Below are 22260 nucleotides of genomic sequence, written 5' to 3' on the forward strand. Positions count from 1 at the left end.
GAACATACAGAACTTTCAAAATATCTATGATAATTCAAGGGGAAGCTCTTTGTTGTTTGAAGCCAGGACGGGAGTATTGCGGACTAATGTACCGAGTCAAGTACCAAGGTATAGACACGTTGTGCGGTGCGTGTGGAGAAGAAGAGGAAACGGCTGAACACCTCATACTTTTCTGTAAAGGGCTTAACCCTACAGTGCAAACCAACGGTACCAACGGGGCTGATTTTTTCAAAGCATTGGGTTTTAGGGACAGTGGAGGCAAAATAGACTTTAAGCGGGTAGAAATAACCAAACGGAGGTTATCTGATTGGTGGCTAAAATCAAGGCATGGGTGAAATTTCACCCACCACAAAGTACAAAATGTGTTAATAGTCATGGCTAGGTGGCGTATGCCACCGCCTGATTTAAAGGGTTCAGCCTCATCCATCCATCCATCATCCATCTATCCATCCAACACTCTGATGTCGCCTCTTGTCATGCCTCTTGTACTCTAGCGTAACGCAATGAGTTCCAAAATGGTGTCTTATGGCGTATCGCGAGCATTACGTTCGGCGGTTTTTCCAGTCAAGGTTTTTAGCACTTAAAGCCTGAACAGGCTTCCAAACGTGTCGTAGAAAGGCAAATATCGTTTTTAGCTGTCGTATTCACTGCAAAAATGATTAAAATCGTAGCCGATCGCACGGGAGAATCAAATCCAGGTAAGCAGGCTGGAGTGTGCAACTGCATTTTGTCGGTTTAGGCAACGGTATTAGAACATGTTAAGTATGTAATAAACCCGCTAGAGGTTAATGTACTCGGCTTTTCTAACGCTGCTTATATTTGTGGAAAGCTAGGAGCGTTGTCTCTCGCAAGAAGCTTGCGATTTGTGTTTTCATCTCGAGTCTCCTACGGCCTAATAAGAATGACAAATCGATAAAACCATTTTCTCCTTGGGAAAACGCGGGGAGCAATTACGACAGGGGGGAGGCGTCTCATTTGAAGACACTGCGCCGAAATAAGAGGTCGTAAGTAACATGCAGTGGTATACTGCACCGCGACAGAGCACGCACCGTGTCCATCAGCTCGAATCGAGGATGCGTTGTCGTTGCATACTTGCGAGCTGTGCCCCAGCGCACAAAGAAGGGAGATGCCTGAACATATGTGGACCGGTTGCATTATCTTTGTCACGCAGCGACGATGCTACTGTTATTGCATACATATTACCGCGCAGATTTGGGAAATGTAGTGCTCACGGTTACACTTTTTACCAGAACAAGGGTTCTCAAATCGTATTAATCCTCAATAAATGCAAACAGCGGATTAGCGCTTGCCAGGCAGGTAGTGTAGTCCTACCACGCAATCCATAAATATAATTTCTACTGGTATGCTGTTGTGGCACAGTGGAAATTAGTGCATGGTGTTGAATGTGTCGCTCTATGCACTTATTGCTGTGGAAGTATTTGGTACGTTAGTATGTCAAACATTGATCACATCAAATGTAAAGCCACAATGTGTACATGTGGAGTGCTGATGAATGACTCTTTTCACGCCACTTTTCAGATGATAAAAAAATGGGCAAAATGGAACGGCCTGAGAACAGAGCGCCAACCCAAGCGACTGACCGCAGCGGTGTGACAAGTGAGACTGTAGCATCGAAGCCTGTGAAAGAACAGCAGGAGCCGTGCTTCCACCGTAGTGCCCTGCTACTTGCTCACCGCGGAGGAGTGCATGGGAGGCCACGGAGCCTTGCACTTCCCCGAGAGCTGGCCATCAATGTGGTGGCCAAAAATCCTCAGCAGCTGGGCACCCCTGGAAGCAGCAAGAGGGCGGGTCCTTCGAGGGCGTCCATCTTGAAGCAGAATCCAGCTCCCCTTATTGTGGATGAGATAGATGCTGCCGAGGAAACTGTGACGACAAGCTTCCCAGGTAAGGCTACAGGGAGCAGCAGGTCGGGACCACAGATGTGCCCTGTCTGCAAAAAAATAATCAGCAGTGCCAGCAACTTGAGGCAGCACTACACCATATGCCACACATCCTCAGAACGGCCCTTCCCATGTGACATGTGTCAAAAGCGTTTCAACACTGAGAGCAACCTCAGGCAGCACCGGCGAACACACACGGGTGAGCGCCCCTTCCCATGCCCACATTGTGACCGGTCTTTTGGCACATCTACAAACCTGAGACAGCACGAAAGGACTCATACGGGTGAACGGCCTTTTGCCTGCTCCGAGTGCCCTCGTGCCTTCCAAACATCTAGTAATCTCAGGCAGCACCTGCGGATACATACCGGTGAACGACCTTTCCCATGTCCTGAGTGTGGCAAGCGTTTTGGGTCATCCGCAAACCTCAGGCAGCATCGCAAGACACATGATAATCACCGGTTAGAACAGAACAGGCACGAGCTCCTCGTGAAGATGTCTGCATGTGACCAGCCTTCTTCAAAGAAGGGCAGTGAGGAGGACCCTGCAGAGAGTGAAGACGAGGCACCTCGGCCAGACACTGTCATCCTGGTGGAGATGGACGAGAGGGACGAGTCCTCGAATGGCACTGAAATGATTGTGGGCTATCAAAGTGTAGCCGATGGAACTGGTTGACTGCTGTTGCATGCAGCATGTCAACATCATGCATCAAAGTGTAGCCGATGGAACTGGTTGACTGCTGTTGCATGCAGCGTGTCAACATCATGCAACTGAAGTGCTTTTGGCAAGGTGTTGCTTCCGAACCTAGTGTACTGCTCAGTCTGTACATTATATTGTGAAGAGTGTCACCTCACTAATACAATAATTACATTCTAAAAAGAAAAGTTGGAATCACTGTGTGGCTCATTTCACAAGCTTTGAGTTGTTCAAAATGGAGGAAATTGTTTATTTTGTGTGTGTGTGTTCATGTGCATGGCATGTGCTTGTGTGTGAGAGAGAAAGTTGTGCATAAAGCAAGGAACTATGGCTGTCATAAAAGCCACAGATCTAGGAATTGAAAGGCATTGCTACTTAAATTGTGGGCTCCTGAGTATGTTTTAAAATGTCTCAAGATCTAAACTTCTTTGCACTGCACCATCATTCTTTGCGAGCATCAGAAAGACTAATGATCTTGCACAAATCCAGAAATGCAAATAATGAATTTGCCATCAAGGAAGCTCAGCAAGTACTGCCAAATTTTGCCAAATAATTGCCAAATTTCACCTCACAAAGTACTGGAAGTGCAGATGACCCAATGCAAGGATTCTGTATTGTGTTGTATTGAACGGTGTTCTGGAAACTCAATACTAGAAGCTAGATGTAAACTGCCAAAAAAAATGCTCCAAACATTATTGCGCAACACTCATTGTGAAATTACGAAGAACCAGTGCTATGAATGAGATTCCATACAGCATGTAAAATGGATTAACACAGCATATGTCTGCCAAAATAACACTGTTGATATCGATGTGGCCATGTTGGTTTTGCTGGTTAAAGTAATTTCACGCCAACTAACCTCGTTCACTGTGCTGCTGGTGCCTTCATTCCTGAACTTTGGTGCAACTTGAATGCTTTGCGGTAAGTTGCTATAAAAAGAAGGTAAAGCTATCAACACTTTAATAGGACCACTGACAATAAGGGTGCAGCAGCTGTATTATGGATCGCCATTGGTTACTGATAATAGATTGACCAGTTGGCATGCCTATGCTGTCATGGTCTGTCCATTGTTGTTTTGAGCTTTGTATCGGTAAGACCTTGAGTATGGGTGGCATGATCTCGGGGACGAAGGTATTGGTGCAGTAGCATGATTCTTCAGTAGTGTGCACTGATCTTTTCAGTGACGAAATTTGTTTTTGCTTCTGCCAGAGGCATTAGCTATGACATCAAAATAATTTCTGCCACTGTATAAATATACACGAGAGGTGTCAAGAATTTCAGGAAGTCAAGGAAGGAGCAGGCAGTCTTGAACGAAACTGTAGGCTTCCTGCTAAATGTGCAAAATCAAATATAGGGTCCTGCAATTTTTATTTAAGAAGTCCCTGTGCAGCCCTTTTAATTATATGAGGAGATCAGTGTGCCGGAAGCAGCTTGTAAACTGTTTTCATATGGGTCTGCAGCCTTAACCACAGGAAATTGTCAAGTAAGTAAAACAATTAAAATATTTGCCTTGCATTTGGAATCTTGAACATTCACGGAGCGCATATTCAACAATGCATTTTTCATCCGCCCATCCTCAATTATTTGAACAAAATTCAGCCAGCAAGGCTGCCCCAGTTTGTACCGAGTAGCATGATCTGCAAAGAAGCTAATTTGCCTAGTGCGTCGAAACATTCTTGGTATGTGGTGTCGTGTGCATGCGTGTGTGTGTGTATGTGATGGCTCACCACTGACACATCGACATGGTGGCAATTGGTGCAATTGGCTTCATGTGTGCTGCATAAATTCTAAACGACTGAGTCAAGTACGATTGATGTTTTGTAACCAATGGCTCTGAGCCCTTTCAGACTATTTGTACAAAACTGCAGAACGGGGACTTGGGAGCTCTTCTCATTTTAACTGTGTGCAGAGACAACTTTACAGTTTTAGTTGAATTCAGCACTTGTTTCATGGTGTGAGCACACCTTCTGAAACGTGTTGGTGTAAAATGCTACCAAGGTCATTATTTTTACGTTTCTTATGTGTTTATTAGAGAGCTTTAGCTTGTCTGTAAACATATTGCCCTTTGCAGGAGGCATAGCGGCAGGGCACTGGTGAAGTCCCTATATAGGAAAAGTACCGCCATCCTTTGATCAACGCCGCTTCTCTCTCTCCTGTATCTCTGATTGGACGATGATAGCGTGCACTTTCACTTCTTTTTATTTTGTTTTTTTCCGCCTCGGAGCCATGTTTAAAGTCACTCTGCGCAGTCGCCGGCGGCGGCCGCGGCGCGTGCCCGCCTGAAAACTTTCTAGGGCCGCCACCGTCAACTTGCTTTCATAAGCAAAAAGTAAAGAAAAAAACAAGCGCTTTAGGAGAGGAGATGGCGGAGGAAAGAGTAGATGGCGGTACTTTTACTATATAGGGACTTTAGGCACTGGTAGGCGCTGGCGACATCTTGTGATGGTTTGTCCAAACACAACACGTTAGAAGCGCTTTTGTCTTACATGGGTGCTCCTATGAAGGAAAATTTAACGTTAACTGTATGTTGACAATCGTGTCACTGCCATCACTTTACAACAGAAGCTGAGTTGAGCTTGGTGGGCTCGGCGGCTGTGCCACAGCACAGCTATCAAATCTAGCTTTCTTCATTATGCAGATGCCGTTCCATACGTTCGCTTGCCTTCTGCTGCCTTTGTTCCTTGACACCGTCTGGACCCTGGGCTCCGGTCGAGTTTTCTTGGAAAGCCACCGACTTGCATCCGCCTTTCTACAGTGTCACCAACGCCTCTGCCTACTCAGCGCGCTCGATCTGCTGGACCCTCGACACGGATTGGAAAGCGCCATCGACAACATCACTCAGCCAGCCACAGACGGCACTGACAAAGAGCCATTTCAAATAGAGCTTTATTCATTCATTCAGCCAGCCACCTATAAAGGAGCGGCAATCACCTACCGCGATCTGTGGGCTTGGCGGCTGTGCCACGGCACAGCTATAGAATCCAGCTTTCTTCATCATGCAGGTTAGTCAACTGCGCAGCCTTTTTGCTTAGAAAATGCAGTAGTTATTTCCTGATACAGCTGCCAAGCCCTCAGTGTTTGATTACTGTTGCTACCAAATGCTGTCACAGTGTACAGTCCTTGTTACTACTTGCTGGTGACATCGAATCTAACCCCGGACCTGACAAGTTGGATATCGCTCTGGCCGAATTGAAAAAGCTGTCTGCTGGCCAGACAACACTAATCAATGAATTGCAAGAAATCAAAGGACGCATGGTTTCCATTGAATGAGCGATATCTGACTTCAGCACTCGCCTCACCAAACTTGAAGAACATTGCCAAGCTCTGCCCACAATTCAGACCAACATTGAAACAGTTCAGACTACCACTAACCAGACAGTGTGTTTGGTTCACGACCTAAAACTTCATCTCGACGATGCTGAAAACCGCTCACGCAGAAATAACCTCATTTTTTGTGGTCTGCCTGATTCATCCCCTCGTGAAACATTTGCCGAATCTGAAAAGCTTATTGATTACTGTCTTCAGCACATGAAAATAACCTTGGATCCTAAAGATATTGAGCACGCCCACCGGCTTGGTCATCATACCTCAAACCACCAGCGCCCTAGCATTGTCAAATTCACATCATTCAAGACCAAAGAAGCTATTCTTTCCAACAGGCCTAAATTAAAAAAAAATATTAATGCCTTCAGTGTCGGCGAAGACTCTTCCCGCTGTGTTCAATACATTCATAAGCAATGAGTTGCTTTCGCAAAAAAAAACTCAAAGATTTTCTCTCCGGTATAAGATGCTGCATGTTGGTCCCAAGTGCTATTTCTTTGACGAGACGTCTAAATCAGTTAAGGAAATCGCATAGCATACGTCTCTTCATCGCCAGACTCCACAGTACCCTTTCCCACTTGTCGTCCTAGAACCAACCCCCAAATTAATCTTGGTCTTTCGGTAATTTTCACAACATACGCAGCTTCCTTCCAAAACAAGAGCTTATATCTGCCCTCGTATCATCATCTGGCAGTAAGATACTCCTACTAACTGAAACTAGGCTAAATACTAACATAAGTGGTTGTGAAGTTTTACACGATTTGCTGAATTTTTGCCTTATCTGTGCTGACCGTGCCGGTTCTTGCCAGGGAGGTGTTTTAATTGCAGCTAATAAGGAACTACCATTCTCACTTATTAGTGTCACATCGGACCTTGAGATTTTGGTGCTCTTATGCCGCACTGCGCCAATAACAACACTAATTGGCCCCTGCTACCGACCTCCCCATGATAATCCCGACTTCCCCCGCAAGCTTTACAAATAACCGCCAAGTATCCCAGCGCACGAATTATTCTTTTTGGTGACTTTCACTATCCATCTATTAACTGGCACCATCTACCTCATGTTTCGCTACCTCAGGAACCTCGTGAATTTGTCAACCAATGTCTTAACTTTAATCGTTTCCGAAAAATAACTGAACCAACACGTGTCACAGAGACATCAGAAAACATTCTAGATCTGATTTTAACTAGCCACCCTGAGACTTCAGCTTCGAGTACTTGCCTTGGGAAAATGAGCAACCATAAGGTAATTCACGCCAAATTTAACATTACTCCCAAACACAGGAAAGTGTCCAAAAAAATGATAAGGCTTTACAATTAGGGTGACTACATAGCAATAAAGAGTTAAATTCCTTTTTCCCACATTTCGAAATTCACCACCGTCAGAACACAATGTACAAAAATTGGTCAACCTTCAAACTTAAAATTAGTGATCTAATGAACAGGTATATCCCAAAATGCACCATCAATGCTGATCGCCAGAATCCTTGTTTACCAAAACACTCAAAAGATTAAAAAACAAGAAACAGCACCTCTATTGCGCAGCGAAACTTAAACCCAGTTGTGTTGTGTGGGAAAAATACTATGCGACTGAAGATGGATTACTTATCTGCGGTCCAATGCGCGAAATGTTCTTTTCTTCACCAAGACTTACCCAAAGTGATAACCAATAACCCAAAAAAATTCTGACAGTTGATAAACCCACAACAATCACGCAACATCGCATTTACCAACGGTAATGGTGACACTCTGCGATGCTCTATGTGCCGACATTTTCAACACGGCATTTTCATCAGTATTCACAAGTGAACCTGAAGAACCACTTCCTTCATTGCCTTCTACTACTGAGTCAGTGATGCCAGCCATCATTTTTCTTGAGAATGGCATGTCGTGTATAATGGACAGATTAAAAATTTCATCATCTGGTATCGACAAAATTAATCCAAAATTTCTCAAGAATACCAAGAACATTTCCTTTAAATTTCTGTGTTTGTTGTTTTCTCAGTCACTCGCCACAGGTATCATACCAGAAGACTGGAAGATGGGGAAGGTCGTCCCTGTGTTCAAATCGGGTAACAAAAATTCGCCGCTCAACTACCAACCCATTTCACTAACTAGCATTTCTTGTAAACTCATGGAGCACGTCATCTACTCTCAGGTTATGCAGCATCTACATTCAATAAATGTTTTCACTTCATCCCAACATGAATTTCTAAAAGGCTTGTCGTGCGAGATGCAGCTTGCCATCTTCCTTCACGATCTCCATTACAATCTTGATAACTTACAAACTGATGCCATCTTTTTGGACTTTGCCAAAGCCTTCGATAAGGTACCACATAAACACCTACTCTTAAAGCTTTCCCAACTTAACTTGCATTCAGATATTATTGCATGGATAATGGAATTCCTCACGAATCACTCACAGTCTGTTGTCATTAATAACTACTCCTCCAACAGTTTACCGGTAACATCTGGTGTTCCGCAAGGAACTGTGCTTGGACCCCTCCTATTCCTAATTTATATTAATGATTTGCCGCAAAATGAATGATATCATGTTCGCCGACGATTGCATTATTTATACTCCAGTTGCTAACAATGCTGATCAAGAATTTCTCCAGGACAACTTTAACGCATTCCACTATGGTGTAATCTGGTTGATAACCCTTAATCTCACTAAATGCAAGCTCATATCTTGTCATTGCCGTTGTAACCTGCATTTATTTACAGACGTGATTTCTGATTCTCCTGTCCAACTTGACTGGTCCTACACTTATCTAGGCATCACTATCAGTAATTATCTGTCATGGCATGAGCATGTAACAAACGTAATCTCATCCGCGAATAAAAAACATGGCTTCCTTAAATGTCATCTTCGCGATGCCACTCTCTGCGCTACAAGATGGCGTCACCAAAGCGGCCACTCACTTAAATGTCTGTAGTGAGCGCACCTCCATCACGCATGTCTCAAAGCACCGGTCATCCGTTTAAAGTCTCACGCCAACGTGCCTGTGTGACTACCTTTTTCAAATCATTTTTCCTCCAAACAGCAAGTCACTGGAATGACCTTCCCCATGAAATCGCAGCCATCACCTGCCCATGAGCATTCCTAGATAAAATTACATCGCACCCGTCATCATGAAGGACATGTTATAATTTGTAATGTTAGCCCCACCCCTTATGTAATACCTCCAAAACGGGGGTCTTGAAGGAAATAAAAATGAAAAAAAATGAATGAAAAATCAAAATACAGTCTGTCACTGCAATAGCTTTGTGACTCCAAACTCTCTGCGCTACAAGGTGGCGTCACCAAAGCGGCCACTCACTTAAATGTCTGCAGTAGCCTTCTATTCCATGAAGGGTAACAGGTATACTGAGCAGCTAAAACTCTAGCTTCTGCACTTAAGATCAATGGTTCTTGTTAGCAAGCCACAGAACCTTAAATAATTATAGTACCTTAACTCATTCCTGAAGTAACAATGGCATACCATATGAAATGCGGTGAGGGCATATGCTACGAAGCTCATTCTTTTATCCTTTCTGGGGTATCTAAATCTTTATATACCTTCATACACTAAGCTACATTATTCACAATAAAAACTTCGCTTCCTTGCATGTTTCTTAGCACCAGCAAACTTCCAGCCATTCCTTACTATGGCCTCCAATGCAGGTTCATTTGCATTTTCCCTACTGACCTTAAAACCTAATATCTCAGTAGGCTAACTACTTCCATGTTTATTGCCGGATGGATACTCTTATGACATTCTACTGGAATGTGTTCAATGGTTTCTGCACCATTTTCACATGCTATGCACAAGTCGTCTTCATCTGAAACATTTCTGCTATAGCTATGCATTCTCAGGCACCCTGATCTGGCTTCCGAGAGAAGGGCACTGCCCTTTGAACTATCATAAACTTCCGATTTCATTTCTTGCAGTTTGATATTGTTTATTGCTGGCTTCCTCTCCATTGTGCCTAACTGGTGCACTGTTTCTGCATCTTTGACTTTATATTTTTTCTGCCATTCTAGTGCAATATTTACTGACTCATTTTCTCCACTGTGATCAGGATGTGCCTCCCCCATTGCCGCTCAATTGCGTCTCCCTGGCCACGCCGCGGCCCTTTTGCTGTAAATTGCTGTCTGCCTCGTAACGCAAAGAGGTCGCACCCGAGCCAATCACATGACAAGCTCTATGTCAACAAAACAATAGCAAATTGCACCAACCGCATAAAGTTTCATGGAGTCTAGCGATGGACCTCAACCAAAGTGAGAAAGTGAGGCTGGTGAAGAAGAAGTGTTGCTACTTTCATTCATGGCGGGCTCACAGCAACTCTGTGCTCTTCAGCACATGCTCTTGTCAGCCAGTCTGTTTTGAGAGATGGCTGCATGTCCCGAGAAGGCAAGGTCAGTCGCCCATTGTGCACTGCTATTTCTTTCGTGAATTAACTTCAACTCGATCGGTGTCATACGGAGGGCAGGCACACAAGGGAGGAGCCTTTCTCCTGGTTCTCTATTCTTGTTGACTGGGACGTGTAGCTTTTACTACTCTGCATGGTGTTCGTGAGACGAAGCGTGCATAGTAGCTGCTTATTCTCATCATATCATAGCGTTTTTTTTCTTAAATCCCTCTGAGCAGAGTAGCAGTTTGTAGAGGACTACTATTAACTATGTAAGACCAACTTCTCTTTTTCGTTACCTCACCGGGAGTGTGTTGGGAGGGGGGTGCAATGAATATACTCTCCTAGCCTGCTTGTTACTATATGTCAGCTTTAACTTATGAAGTTATGAAGTTATTTCTTCCCTGCTTTTTATCCTTTTTTTTTAACTCCACTGTTGGCCATCAGTTTTGAGCCCCAGCATTTCTGGAATATAGATGTTCCCTACCCTTCTGGCTTAATATATTCGCATGCCATTCGAATGTGCCAAGTTGTCTCCAGCCGCCGTTTACGAATGAAGCTTGACAGGTGCGTCTTCTACTCGAGCACGGCTGTGGGGCTCTTCGGCTACCGGAGGCTGCTTCCAATAGCTGTTGAGCCATATGTAGTGAGCTTGCTATGAAGGCACGCTGAGGGGTCTTAGAGGCATCCCCATCTACAAGAAACCCCATGACGTGGCAAAGCAGTGTACATGCAAGACTATGTTCTTGAAATTTAAAATCCCGAGATGTGTCAGATGCAGACTGCAGTGATGAGGATGACGGAGGAGTTTCTGACACTTATTTTCTCAAGCCCTGGTACCGCCTGATTCATTGCTGGTCCCTCAGAGTTGGTTGCGCCATTTCAGTGTGGAACAACCAACCAATCAAATCGTGTTCTATCTGATGAGGATAACGAAAGCTGCATCCAGGGCATGATACAAACTGGGAACAGTGAGGCCGCAGGAAATGTGGCAAAATGTTGTGAAGAACCCCATGTTGCTATCCAAGAATGCGGTCAGCATGAGCTCCCCTTACCACCGTGCCTTACCAATGCGAGAGCCAACCTGCACTTCGAACAACACTCGGAACCCTGTGCAGCGTCTACAACCACCTGCGACCAGAGCTCTACGACATCTCAAAACGCTGGCTGGAATGAGGGAAGAATGTGAGAATGGTCCTCTTACCACAGGTACTACAGCAAGGTGGTACGACATACCAGGCACCGCACCATACGTGCAGTTTTTGCCGCTGTGTTAGACTTTACTATCTTCGGGATCGGCCCACGAACACAGTTAGACGGAAAAATTAAATTGCGGTTTTAAAAATATTGTATATAGTTAAAGGCTTTTGCAAGTACGTCTGCTATTGTGCACTCAGATGAAAATGCACGCGCTCTGCTGGTGTCCGATGACAAGATCACGCACACTAATAAAACGTGAGAACGACCGCTGGCCAAATATTGATCGAGAAAACTATAAGTCGGGTACAACTTTAGAAGGCAGCGGCATTTGCCCCTCAAAGGCGCATGCACACGAGCCTGCACCAATGGGCGCGCACTATGGACTGACGTCACGAGCCGGACGGCCGGTGACCCCGCCGACGGAGAACGTGCAACCTGCGCTTCGAGCTGGGCAGAGTCGCGTCAGCGGGACTATTTCTTTAGTTGCGGATCGAGGCATTCGACTGCCGCGCTTCGGTTATCTGGGCGGGGCCTCTCCTGTCTTCTTAAGTTGTACCCGACTATACATTCGCTGTCTACGCCACTGCGCGTTAGGTGGCGCGTGGAGCATACTTACTGTAATATATGCTACCAAAGGGTAGATATTAGGGAGCGGAGGTGGGAGGCGACTCCACCCCCCTCTCACGCCCCTGCTCGCCTTACTGCAGATTTACTGAATGAAAGGGCTCAGGCCCAGTGGCGCACCGACGAGGGGGGGGGGGGGGTGGGGGGGTTGTAACACCCCTGAGGCCGACTTAACCCCCTTCCCTTTTGTTTAACCTCTTTTACTTTCCTTGCGCATTTGAGTACTGCAACTAAGATGTAAGACGCGCAATCGTCTGCACACTCGCAAAAAGCGAATTTTTTGACAATTTCCCGTGAAGAAATTGAAATTAGTGCTGTTTAGATGGTATTGGTACCCCCCCCCTCCCCCCCCCCCCACCTGGCAGAGATCCTGGGTGCGCTACTGCTCAGGCCTCAAGTGTTGGCTTTTAGCTCAACAATGGCACATTGCGATTTAGTATGCACGGACCCGTCCTTGTGAAATAATAGAACTTATCACTAGGTATTATTAAATTGGACTACCGGGCCAATTGGACTACCAACAAATTTTTTACTCGTCTCCATCCTAAATGCACCGGGCTTGAGAGGGTAGTTCACACTGGAACATTCATGCCGCGTTTAGCTCGAGCTAGCGGACTCATCTGCCGGCGGAACTGTGCTGCCGACCGGGCCGCGCATTTACATTCGCGCGCCCGTACAGCCGGATGACTGCAGCGCACCCGCGCGGCACTAACGGGAACTACGCATCTAGGTGCTTTTCGGTCCTAGGGGTCGCGCGTGCCTATCTGCGTCTAGGGTGCCTCGATGCCCAGCGCCGCCGTCCAGGGTGGAGACAACCCCGCTGGCGCCGCCATATTGTGTCACACGAGCTGAGACTCAGCTACGCTTGCGTTCATAAAGTGTTACTCGCGGCGCGCTTCCAAGTGCTTTGCCTTGATGAGGATTTTTTATCGGTGTCCCATCTGCATATCTTTATAACCAATAGCCGTTAACTCGTCGAAGGTCGAAGACGTAAATGTATGGCGCCGGGAACATGCCCCAAGTTGCCTAATTCAATCACATTTAATATGCCGTGTGTATGTTTAAAATACGCACTATTTTTTTGCGCTTCGATGCTTGGTATATAAGGTTTGCGACCCCCTGTGTGTGGAAGTTTTTCTTTTTCGCTGTTGTATTTTTGTTTACACGTCACGCCTCCTTTACCGTAGCCAGCCACTCGCGCACGGCGGTTAGTTTCCCTTGCGTTCCGCGTGCTCTTCGCGTTCGTTGCAATTATTTGACGATATCTACGCGCAATTTTTTTGCCCACAAAACTGTGTGCTGACAGGATTAAGCTGGTGTAAAAATAACTGCGATGTGAAAATAAGGTTTAGTTAGTGCTGTAGAGAAAAATGTAACGTAACTTGTCTGTGTCAATCTTGCGTAGTACACACAAGAAATCAAACGATGCACAAAATACATTTACTTATAATGTCTAGTACAATCAATCATGAAAGAGATATGTACATGAAAAATTATGTGTACTGTGTGGCGCCTGAAGGTTATGTTGAAAGACGAGATAAAAAAAATTTATTCGCAAGGTAGGCTCGACACACAATTCGGGATAGAGAGAGTTTTTTTTTATTTATTCATTACATGGGGGGGGGGGGGGTTCAAGTGAGTACATCAACCTTATTACACACAATATAAATCGAAAACAAGAATGCAAACAAGAAAACGCAACCGCGGGTAATATTAATCAAGATATCCAGCCAGATATCCAGCCAGAATACATACATCAGCTACCATCGAATACGTCGCATCAGCCAAACACATCGATGGCGAGTACAGAACATTTCATAAATAACCATTAGAACACTGATAACTACATTGAAAAAAATAAACACTGCATACACATCCCGTACAAAAACCGTAAATGAAACTAAGACAGTCAAATACAGATTAGCAATGTTTTTCACTTCGAAAATATAGTCCATGATGATGTAGGGCTGTTGACTTTAACAGACGGCGCCCATCCTGTCGATTTCCCTCGTACTGGTCCTCTTCAAAGTGTTTCTAAATACAGGTAAAACAACAAAAGTGATTATTGATATGAAAAGTTGCCTTGTAAATACAGAGAACCCATTACAGTGCTTAAAAATAAATTTTAGCAGAAGCAATGCTGTATTACCTCGCTTCACACGTTTCGAAGAAATGCACAGGCTACAACAGACACCATGCCAGAAAGCGCCGAAACATTTTGGTCCCATGATGCCCCTTAACTCTACTACACCTGGGCATACCGTGCACAGGCATTTAAAGACCGTCACAGTACCCACTACGATCGGGAATGAGCACGAATGACCATCGGCTTACGATCACTACGCTACAAATATGTACAAGTCTAAAAAATCAGCTATTTAACGTAACACCCTGAGGTCCGCAAGATATCTCCTGAGAAATCAGAGAAAATCACAATGTTTCGCTTACCACGTACGTACAAAACAGCCGCTCTCCCCAGACGAAGCACTGCGTTCTTTAGTCCCAAATACTCAGTACCGAAATAAGAAAAAAAAAAAGAAACAAGAGACACACACGATGTGTGCTTCCCGTAAAAAAGGAAAATAGGTGGCTTACGTGACGATTCATAGCTAATGTAAGACTATTTCGCGGCTAAGCATCTTCGTCAGTCCTTAAAATAAGGGTACAGACTGCGCCCATCAAAACGAAAAAAGCCTATGCGACGCGCGCTCGCAAACCATGCGCTACTCAGACAGCATCGGTGCAGTGCTTACTTAGTTCGTGAGCGAACGTAGGTACGTGAGCGAGGATCAGAAAATACTTTCTTATTTAAATGAAAAACACGGTGCTGTAGTCTTAAACATTCTTGACACTTACCTCGCAAATGCAGGAGTTATCCGTTGCCTTCCAGTGATCGCGCTTTACTTGGGCTTCCCATCTCTTCCGTCGCTCTGGCTCCCGGGCGAAGCGAAACCAACGCAGTCCTTTACGCGTCGATCCGGCGCACTTGGGAACACAACAGCCCGTCATGTCGACACGATGCACTTGATAGCTTGTCAGTCATGCGGCTGAACACTGTCTAGCAAGTAGAAGCGTCCGCGAAGCATCCGCGCGCACTGTGCCTCGAACTCAGCACCGGCACCAAGCAATCGCAACGGCTCGCTGTGACACAATATGGCGTCGCAGCGAGAAAGCGGCGGCGCGGGGGCGGTCAAAGGTTGGCACCACCCTGAACGGCGGCGCTGGCATCGAGGCACCCTATCTGCGTCGAGTCCCCGCTCGCCGCCATAGACGCGGGAACGCCTCCGCTGGACCAGGCTCGGCAACTCTCCGCAAGCAGGGTGGCATGCACACTGCTGGAATCGATGTCTATCCTGCATTGTTTGAGATAAAACGAAGCGATACAAGGTGGAACAACGCGTTTGCGCGAACGGAGCTGTGCGTGCACAAACAGCGCGACGACGACCACGTTGAGAAGACGATCGTTTTCTAGTGCGGCCGTGGCGAGCCGACTGTTGGGTTCTAGTGCAGGTACTGAACGAGCATTAACTAGAGAAACACGGGATTTTGACGCGATTAGCGACAGTGTATACAACCGTACGGGTTTACGTTAGTGTCATGTGGTCAATGTTAAAACGACGATGGCATTTGTGCGCTGGCGAAGTGTTAAAACGTGATTACATTTGGCCGATCACGAAGTCGGAAGGAAGTATGCATGTGATCGTGGACGAATGGTAGAGCATCAAGCTCGTAGTCATACCTGAAAGAACTGATTATGCCACAGTGCTAGAGCCTAATTTCTTGCCATTAGTAAGCAGGCAAGAAGACAATACATTGCTGCTCTGCTCCTGTCGCGACTGTTTAGTCAATTAGTTTTAGTAGTGCCGTGTTACGGTGTGGTAAGTGCGGTAACGTACCGCGATGACCGAATACGTTTGAGCTGCATGTGTGCTCGGTTCTGCTCCTGTCGCGGCTGTTTAGTCAATTAGTTTTAGTAGTGCCGTGTTACGGTGTGGCAAGTGCGGTAACGTACCGCGATGACCGAATACGTTTGAGCTGCATGTGTGCTCGATGCGTACGGCGACTTGATAACGATGACAGCGGTTAACCTCCAGGCCTTGCGTATAAAAAATAGGACTGTTTGTTTTAAATTGCACCGCTGCCGACACTTTACACCAGCAGATAAGTGGAATATAATTAGTTACTGCGCCCCCTCTAAGTAAAATCTTCGTCACTAGATGACGCCACCAACCCGAAGTGTTTTTTTTTTTTTTTCACACTTGCTGCCACTTCGCCACGTTGCAGAAGGTGAATTAAATTTAACTCGTCTCTTGGTGCTACCATGGTGAAAAACGCACGCGAGACGCGGACATGCATGGCGTGGGCTCTGTGGCCGACGCCACTTGCTCGCTATGTTTAGGCTTGGTCCGGCTCGGCTTGCAAAACATGGTGCGCACCTTACCGTATGCGGTAACGTATGGTAAAACTAAAAGGGGAAAGAAATTGAGATCCAAGCTAAGTGACAAATTGTGGCCAGTCAGATTTCAACACCGTTAACTCAATGCATCATTCTGACGGACCACGGCGGCGCGGCCGCCTGCGCGGCGCGCTCCGTGGAGCCATGGAGAAGCTGGGGTAGAGTGACCTAGAATATAGGAGAGTGTCCAAAGCGCCGGCTCCGGCGAGGGCCTTTTTCTGTGAACTGCCGCGCCGCGCCGCTGCTGCTCCGGACCCGTGGGCTTTTCGCGCTCGCGAAGCGCGCGGGAAGCGAGGGTCGTCTGCTACGCGCTATAGTTTTTTGCGTTCATTTTCCCCGCAAAGCACTTAAACTGTATTTAAATTCAACAGTGTGGCGCTGCATGGAGCTTACCCATATGTGAGCGTTTTTTTTTTGTGCTTGGGCAGCAAGATAATGCAAAAACTAACGTATCAAATTCATTAGCGCGGCCTAGCTCCGGTGCTAGAGTTCGGGAACGGTATTACGGTAACTGTGCGTGCGTAGAAACGCACTAAATGAGTCCGCGCAAGGACAGAACGTAAAAAAAGATGGGCACGTGGGCAATAGCACCATGCTTGCAAGAATAAGAGTAACGAAAAAAGTAAATTACTCGCGAAGTCAAGTGAAATACTTACGTGCGTGCAGTGACCGCTTCGCTCACCACTACGCGCTTTTCACTCACGGTCGGTAGTAGTTTAGAGCCATATGCATATGTATTTATTCATGAATTTTTTAGCCTCGACAATACTTTATCATGAACAGAGCGCAGTGAGAAGGTGTAACGGAAACAAGAGAAGGAGCAGAGACGGCCCTAACGCCGCAATATTGTTGGCCAATTTCGCTTCAGGGGATAGCGCGGTACACGAACAATTCTTCCTGTACGCTATCTCTTCAATACAAACTTCGCGCACGTTGTACCTTAAGGTTCAGCGTGAGCGAAGATGGTTTCAAATTCAGACATTCGAAAAAAAAAGTCATCCCAGCCAATAGGTAAACAAACATAAAAAAGGTAAACAAATATATATTTTTCGACATTGAAATGAATAGATAGCTACTACTGGCCTTGCTATTTACTCATTTCTTATGCAAAGGTTATTGCAGCAATAGCCTTGTTTTATTAATCCGTGAATCCTCTCTGAAATTACCAACATATAACTTCTCATGATATAATAGTTATTGCTTAACGTGTGATTTTTTACATAAACTAACAAGCATTCATGGCGCGTGATGATGTTTGTGCTTGCATTATATTGAGTGGAAAATCTTCTTGAAAATTACAATCTTTTATGCACTACAAATATCGCTATTGATTATACATATCCCTAAAATAGTTACATTCAATAAGTGAAACATGAAAGTTTATGTTCTGGTGATTAGTTGCCTCTTTCATTACGTAACTACAAGTACGTAATTATTCATCGTAAGTATGTGCGCTGTGTACGAACCAGCGAGCGTGCGCAATAAATATTCCTAAAGTTACTTTCACGTTAAAATTCGCTTAGTGTTTGCGCTCTTGCAACAAGAAGACGAAAGACGAGTGCACATCCGTAAAGCATCACGTTCATTTTCTGACGTTCACTCGTAATTATGAAATGAGGCGTACGTACACAATGTTGCACTGTTAGCATTTAATTTATTTTGGTTTGTCTTGTTTTTCGCCGCGTATATATTTAGCGTACCCTTTGCCGTGCTATAGCTTAGTGGCTTTGGTAGGTTGTACTGCTAAACTCGAAGACGCGGGTTCGATTCCCGGCCACGGCGGCTTACATTTCGATGGAGGCGAAATGCATAAAACACCCGTGTACATAGATTTAGGTGCACGTTCAAGAAACCCAGGCGGTCGAAATTACCGGAGCCCTCCAATACGTACGGCGTTTCTCATAGCCATATTGTGATTTTTGGATATAAAACCCCAGAAATTATCATTACTATTATTACCCTTTACATGTGCTCTCAGTTCTTCATGATATATGAGCAAGTTCGACACACTGAGGTCGAGATTGGCATTCAACATGGTCTTATCGTCACACCCGCACCATCAAAGGGATTTCTGCCCGAAAAATGCGGGTTTGCACCACACGTGATATTGTTTTCATTAATCGCGACGTGAATGCAAGTGTCAAGTTACTAATGACATGACCCATCAGTCATCTTATTCACACATTTGTGCCTTTCCACGCTATACTTTGGAATATATACCAAGTGAACGAGACGCGAGAGTTACGCGGTTTGTATTTATTTTTGGTACCGCGGCCCCACCGAAGGACGCATTACGCTTCCCAAGAGCCTGTAAAGGATTTCGCCTTAATAAAGAAACAGCAAAGCGCGTGAGGCAGTCTTATAAAACAAATCGAATGCATGAAATAAAAGAAAGGGAACCAAAGGGTGTAAAAGCGTTAGCATGAGCTAGCCATTTTTCCATGTTCTCCTGGTTGTCATCGCGATATCCAGCTTATTTTCTTCTGCAGCACGTTCAGGTTGCTCATTCCACGCATAACTAAATGAAGTGAGCGCGCGGAATGCGTTACTCAAACAGCCGCGTAACGCGGACCAAACGAGCGAGAAGTAAATACCCGTATGCACAGCCGGCAAACGCGTTCTCTGTGCGGTGAGTCACTGTAGTATTACCTTGCGGTGACGTGGTACTTAATATATCCCAAATTATTGCGATGTTGGCTAATAGCAAACAAAATATCAGGCTCGTAGCAGACGCCCGCCGCCATGGCGCGGCTTCCGCAGCGGAGAAAGCCCACGGGTCCGGTACAGCAGCGCCGCGGCGCGGGAGTTCACACAAAAAGGTCCTCGCTCCTCCCATGCATTCGCGCGGCGCTTTGGACACTCTCCCATATTCTAGGTCACTCTAGCTGGGGAGGCGACGGCGCTAGGGCGCAGGGACTCACAGAGCTAGGGGCGTTTGCGGAGACGCGTCGCCAGCAAGTACCTAGATCTGTAATTCCCTTTAGCGCCGCGCGGGCGCGCTGCAATCGACCGGCTGCACAAATGAGGCAGTGCATGGAGACATGGGTTGGGCCTCTTTTGAAGTCAGAGAAGCACAAAGCAAAATTAGTTTTGAAGAAAGGCTCAGGAACATGGATGAAATAAATGGGCGGCTAAAGTGCACAAGTATCTCTACATGAAAAGCGTGGACACAGAATGGAGGAAGAGGTCAAGGAAGTTGGCAACCAAATACAGGATAATCGAAACTGTAAATAGACAACCAGGGGTCATCAGAAAGAAAGTGAGAGAAATAGAGACCGTGAATTGGATGCAAAGAATGGAAACGAAAAGGACAATGGAGATTTACAAGAATGAGAAGAAAGAAATTAGAAGGGAAAATCTGTACGATAACACAAAGGGCAGTGCCTTGCTATTTGAGGCTCGAGCCGGTTGCCTAAGGACGAAAACATATCGGAACAAATATTCGGAACTAGATGAGACATGTGTATGCTGCAGTAAAGATCCAGAAACCACTCAGCACATCCTGATGGAATGCGACGGGATCCACCCAGCGAGAACCGTAGGTAACGTGCAACTCCCAGAAGCGCTTGGGTTTAAAGTGGAAGGAAACATAAACAGATCAGCCGTAGAGATCAGCAAGAGACGATTAGAGTACTGGTGGAAAAAAGTAGGGAAAAGATGGATGCGACCTGATCTCTTAAAATCATAGGCAGCGGTACAAGGTAAATTTTTGAAAAAGAAAAATAATGATAGGTATACAAAAATGCTAGATAAAGAACATGTATAGTATACCTGATTAAATCAAGCAGGCTAGGTGACTATTTGTCGCCGCCCCGTTTCAAAGGGGATGCCAATAAATCATCATCATCATCATGCACGGGCGTGCGAATGTAAATGCGCGACCGGGCCGACTCACAGAACACCTAGGCCGACCTCCGAAGCCAGTTTCCCCCTAACTGGGGTGAGCAATTTCCCTAGATTTGTGCACAATGTGGTTGTTCAATTTGTGAATTTGATTTGTGTAATGATAAGTGTTCGTTCGGGTTATGCAAATGCCGGCAAATATTATAGTTTAAATAAATTTTTCTACGCTCGTTTTAAAATATTCGAATAACAAAGTCGCTGGATTCAACCTGAAATGATGTTGCAGTGCAAGTTGCGTTAACACGGCAACTTAACAAGGCTACACGGAACCGTATTCCAATGTACACCGGACCTCCCTTTCGAATGTAAAGGTGTTGAAACAGTGCGCCGCTGCACGACAGCAATGTAAAAGATGTGAATGTTCCTTTTTTTTTTTTTTTTTTTTTTGCATGCTGTGTACCACCTAGCACCACCACATTTACGCACTTGGACGTCATTTTACAGGGCCGGATTAGCGAAGCGCAAAAATACACAACTATAGTCTTTATCTTTCCTACAAAGCAAAGCTCAACCAAACATATCAACATTGGGACTATGTCCAAAGTACTGTGCCGATGAGCGGTTACACGTAAATTTTATACCGTCATCCATAGAGTAATTAATATTAACTCTATGTCATCATCGTGCTGCTCAGCGCGATGACCACATTATTGTCGTGCTAGGTGTTAGGTATGTGTGTCTGTGCTGCTTTGTTTAATGTTTCGCTCACTGACCCTAGTGGAGATCAGTGGTTTCGCTGTTCATTCATTCATTCATTCATTCATTCATTCATTCATTCATTCATTCAAATAACTTTATTGAGTGCCCTGCGATTTGGTGGGGTGGGCCTAGACCCCGCCTAGGCTTCGGTGTTTACAGAAAAATATTTAATTCAGCGCGCTCAGATATCGTACAGCATTGCAAGAGGTAAGAATGGCAAAATTGTATTAGCAGCACTTCATCTTCTACGGCCATTCACACCCTGTAGTTTGCTTGGCGAGATGTGTCCACAGCGCAGCTGTACCACAGAACGATCAAGTCATACTTAACATGCTAATGCTGAGGTGACAAATAAAAACACGCCGTCACGTCAGCAGTTTAACCGTCTTATTGTCCTAGCGCGAAATTTCTCTAGATTTGAAAACATTTATTTCCTTAAACAAGTCTTAAAATGCCTAAATTTAGGGACATTTCCCTGGACGGATCACCATGACCGTGGTGACCATGGAGTTTTTTTCCTTCCTCCATGGTGGTAGAGTTACAGTGGCTAGAATTAGTAGAGTGTACAATCGGTACAATCTAGTACACTCTAATGGTGGTGACGGACTTCTCACTTTCATTTGCTGCGTGAAACCCAACACGTTGAATAAAAGAAATAATTAAAAAATCTGAATTGGTCTTTTCGCAGATTGTGGTTCCTGACCTGCAAGCTCACTCATTACTGGCATGATTTTTTTTTGTGTGTGTGTGTGTGTGTGTACGAAACTACTATAATCCGGGAAGTGGTCAAGTTGGCCGATTCTGCACGCCTGCTTCGACCAAAGGGCATTGTTGGGTTTCACGACAAATTTAGGCCTGGAAAGGTGGTAGCCACACTGGTTGCTGCGTTTTCGTCGGTAGTGCACTCTTCTCTTTATTTCGAGTCTTGCTGTCACACTCGGAGGTTTTAGTTAGATTTTTAAGTGAGGTGAGTGCTGCAACTTTTGTCCTAAATTTTAGTTGTGCAAATGTGCCGGTGGTAGGGCGAGAAAACTACCGGCGAGGCCTTTTTTCGCCCTACCCACCACC

General features: G+C 45.4%; 1 protein-coding gene across 1 annotated transcript in view; it reads left to right on the plus strand.

Moving 5' to 3' along the window:
- Positions 1-472: 472 nt before the first annotated feature.
- Positions 473-22260, plus strand: part of LOC119440804 (zinc finger protein 184-like) — a 54106-nt gene continuing 32318 nt past the window's right edge. Inside the window, 2 exon segments of the mRNA XM_049663060.1 lie at positions 473-698; positions 1540-2572. Coding sequence (XP_049519017.1) covers positions 656-698; positions 1540-2572 — 1076 coding nt within the window. The 5' untranslated portion in view covers positions 473-655.

This window comes from Dermacentor silvarum, chromosome 2, assembly GCF_013339745.2.
Source record: "Dermacentor silvarum isolate Dsil-2018 chromosome 2, BIME_Dsil_1.4, whole genome shotgun sequence".
Taxonomy (NCBI): domain Eukaryota; kingdom Metazoa; phylum Arthropoda; class Arachnida; order Ixodida; family Ixodidae; genus Dermacentor; species Dermacentor silvarum.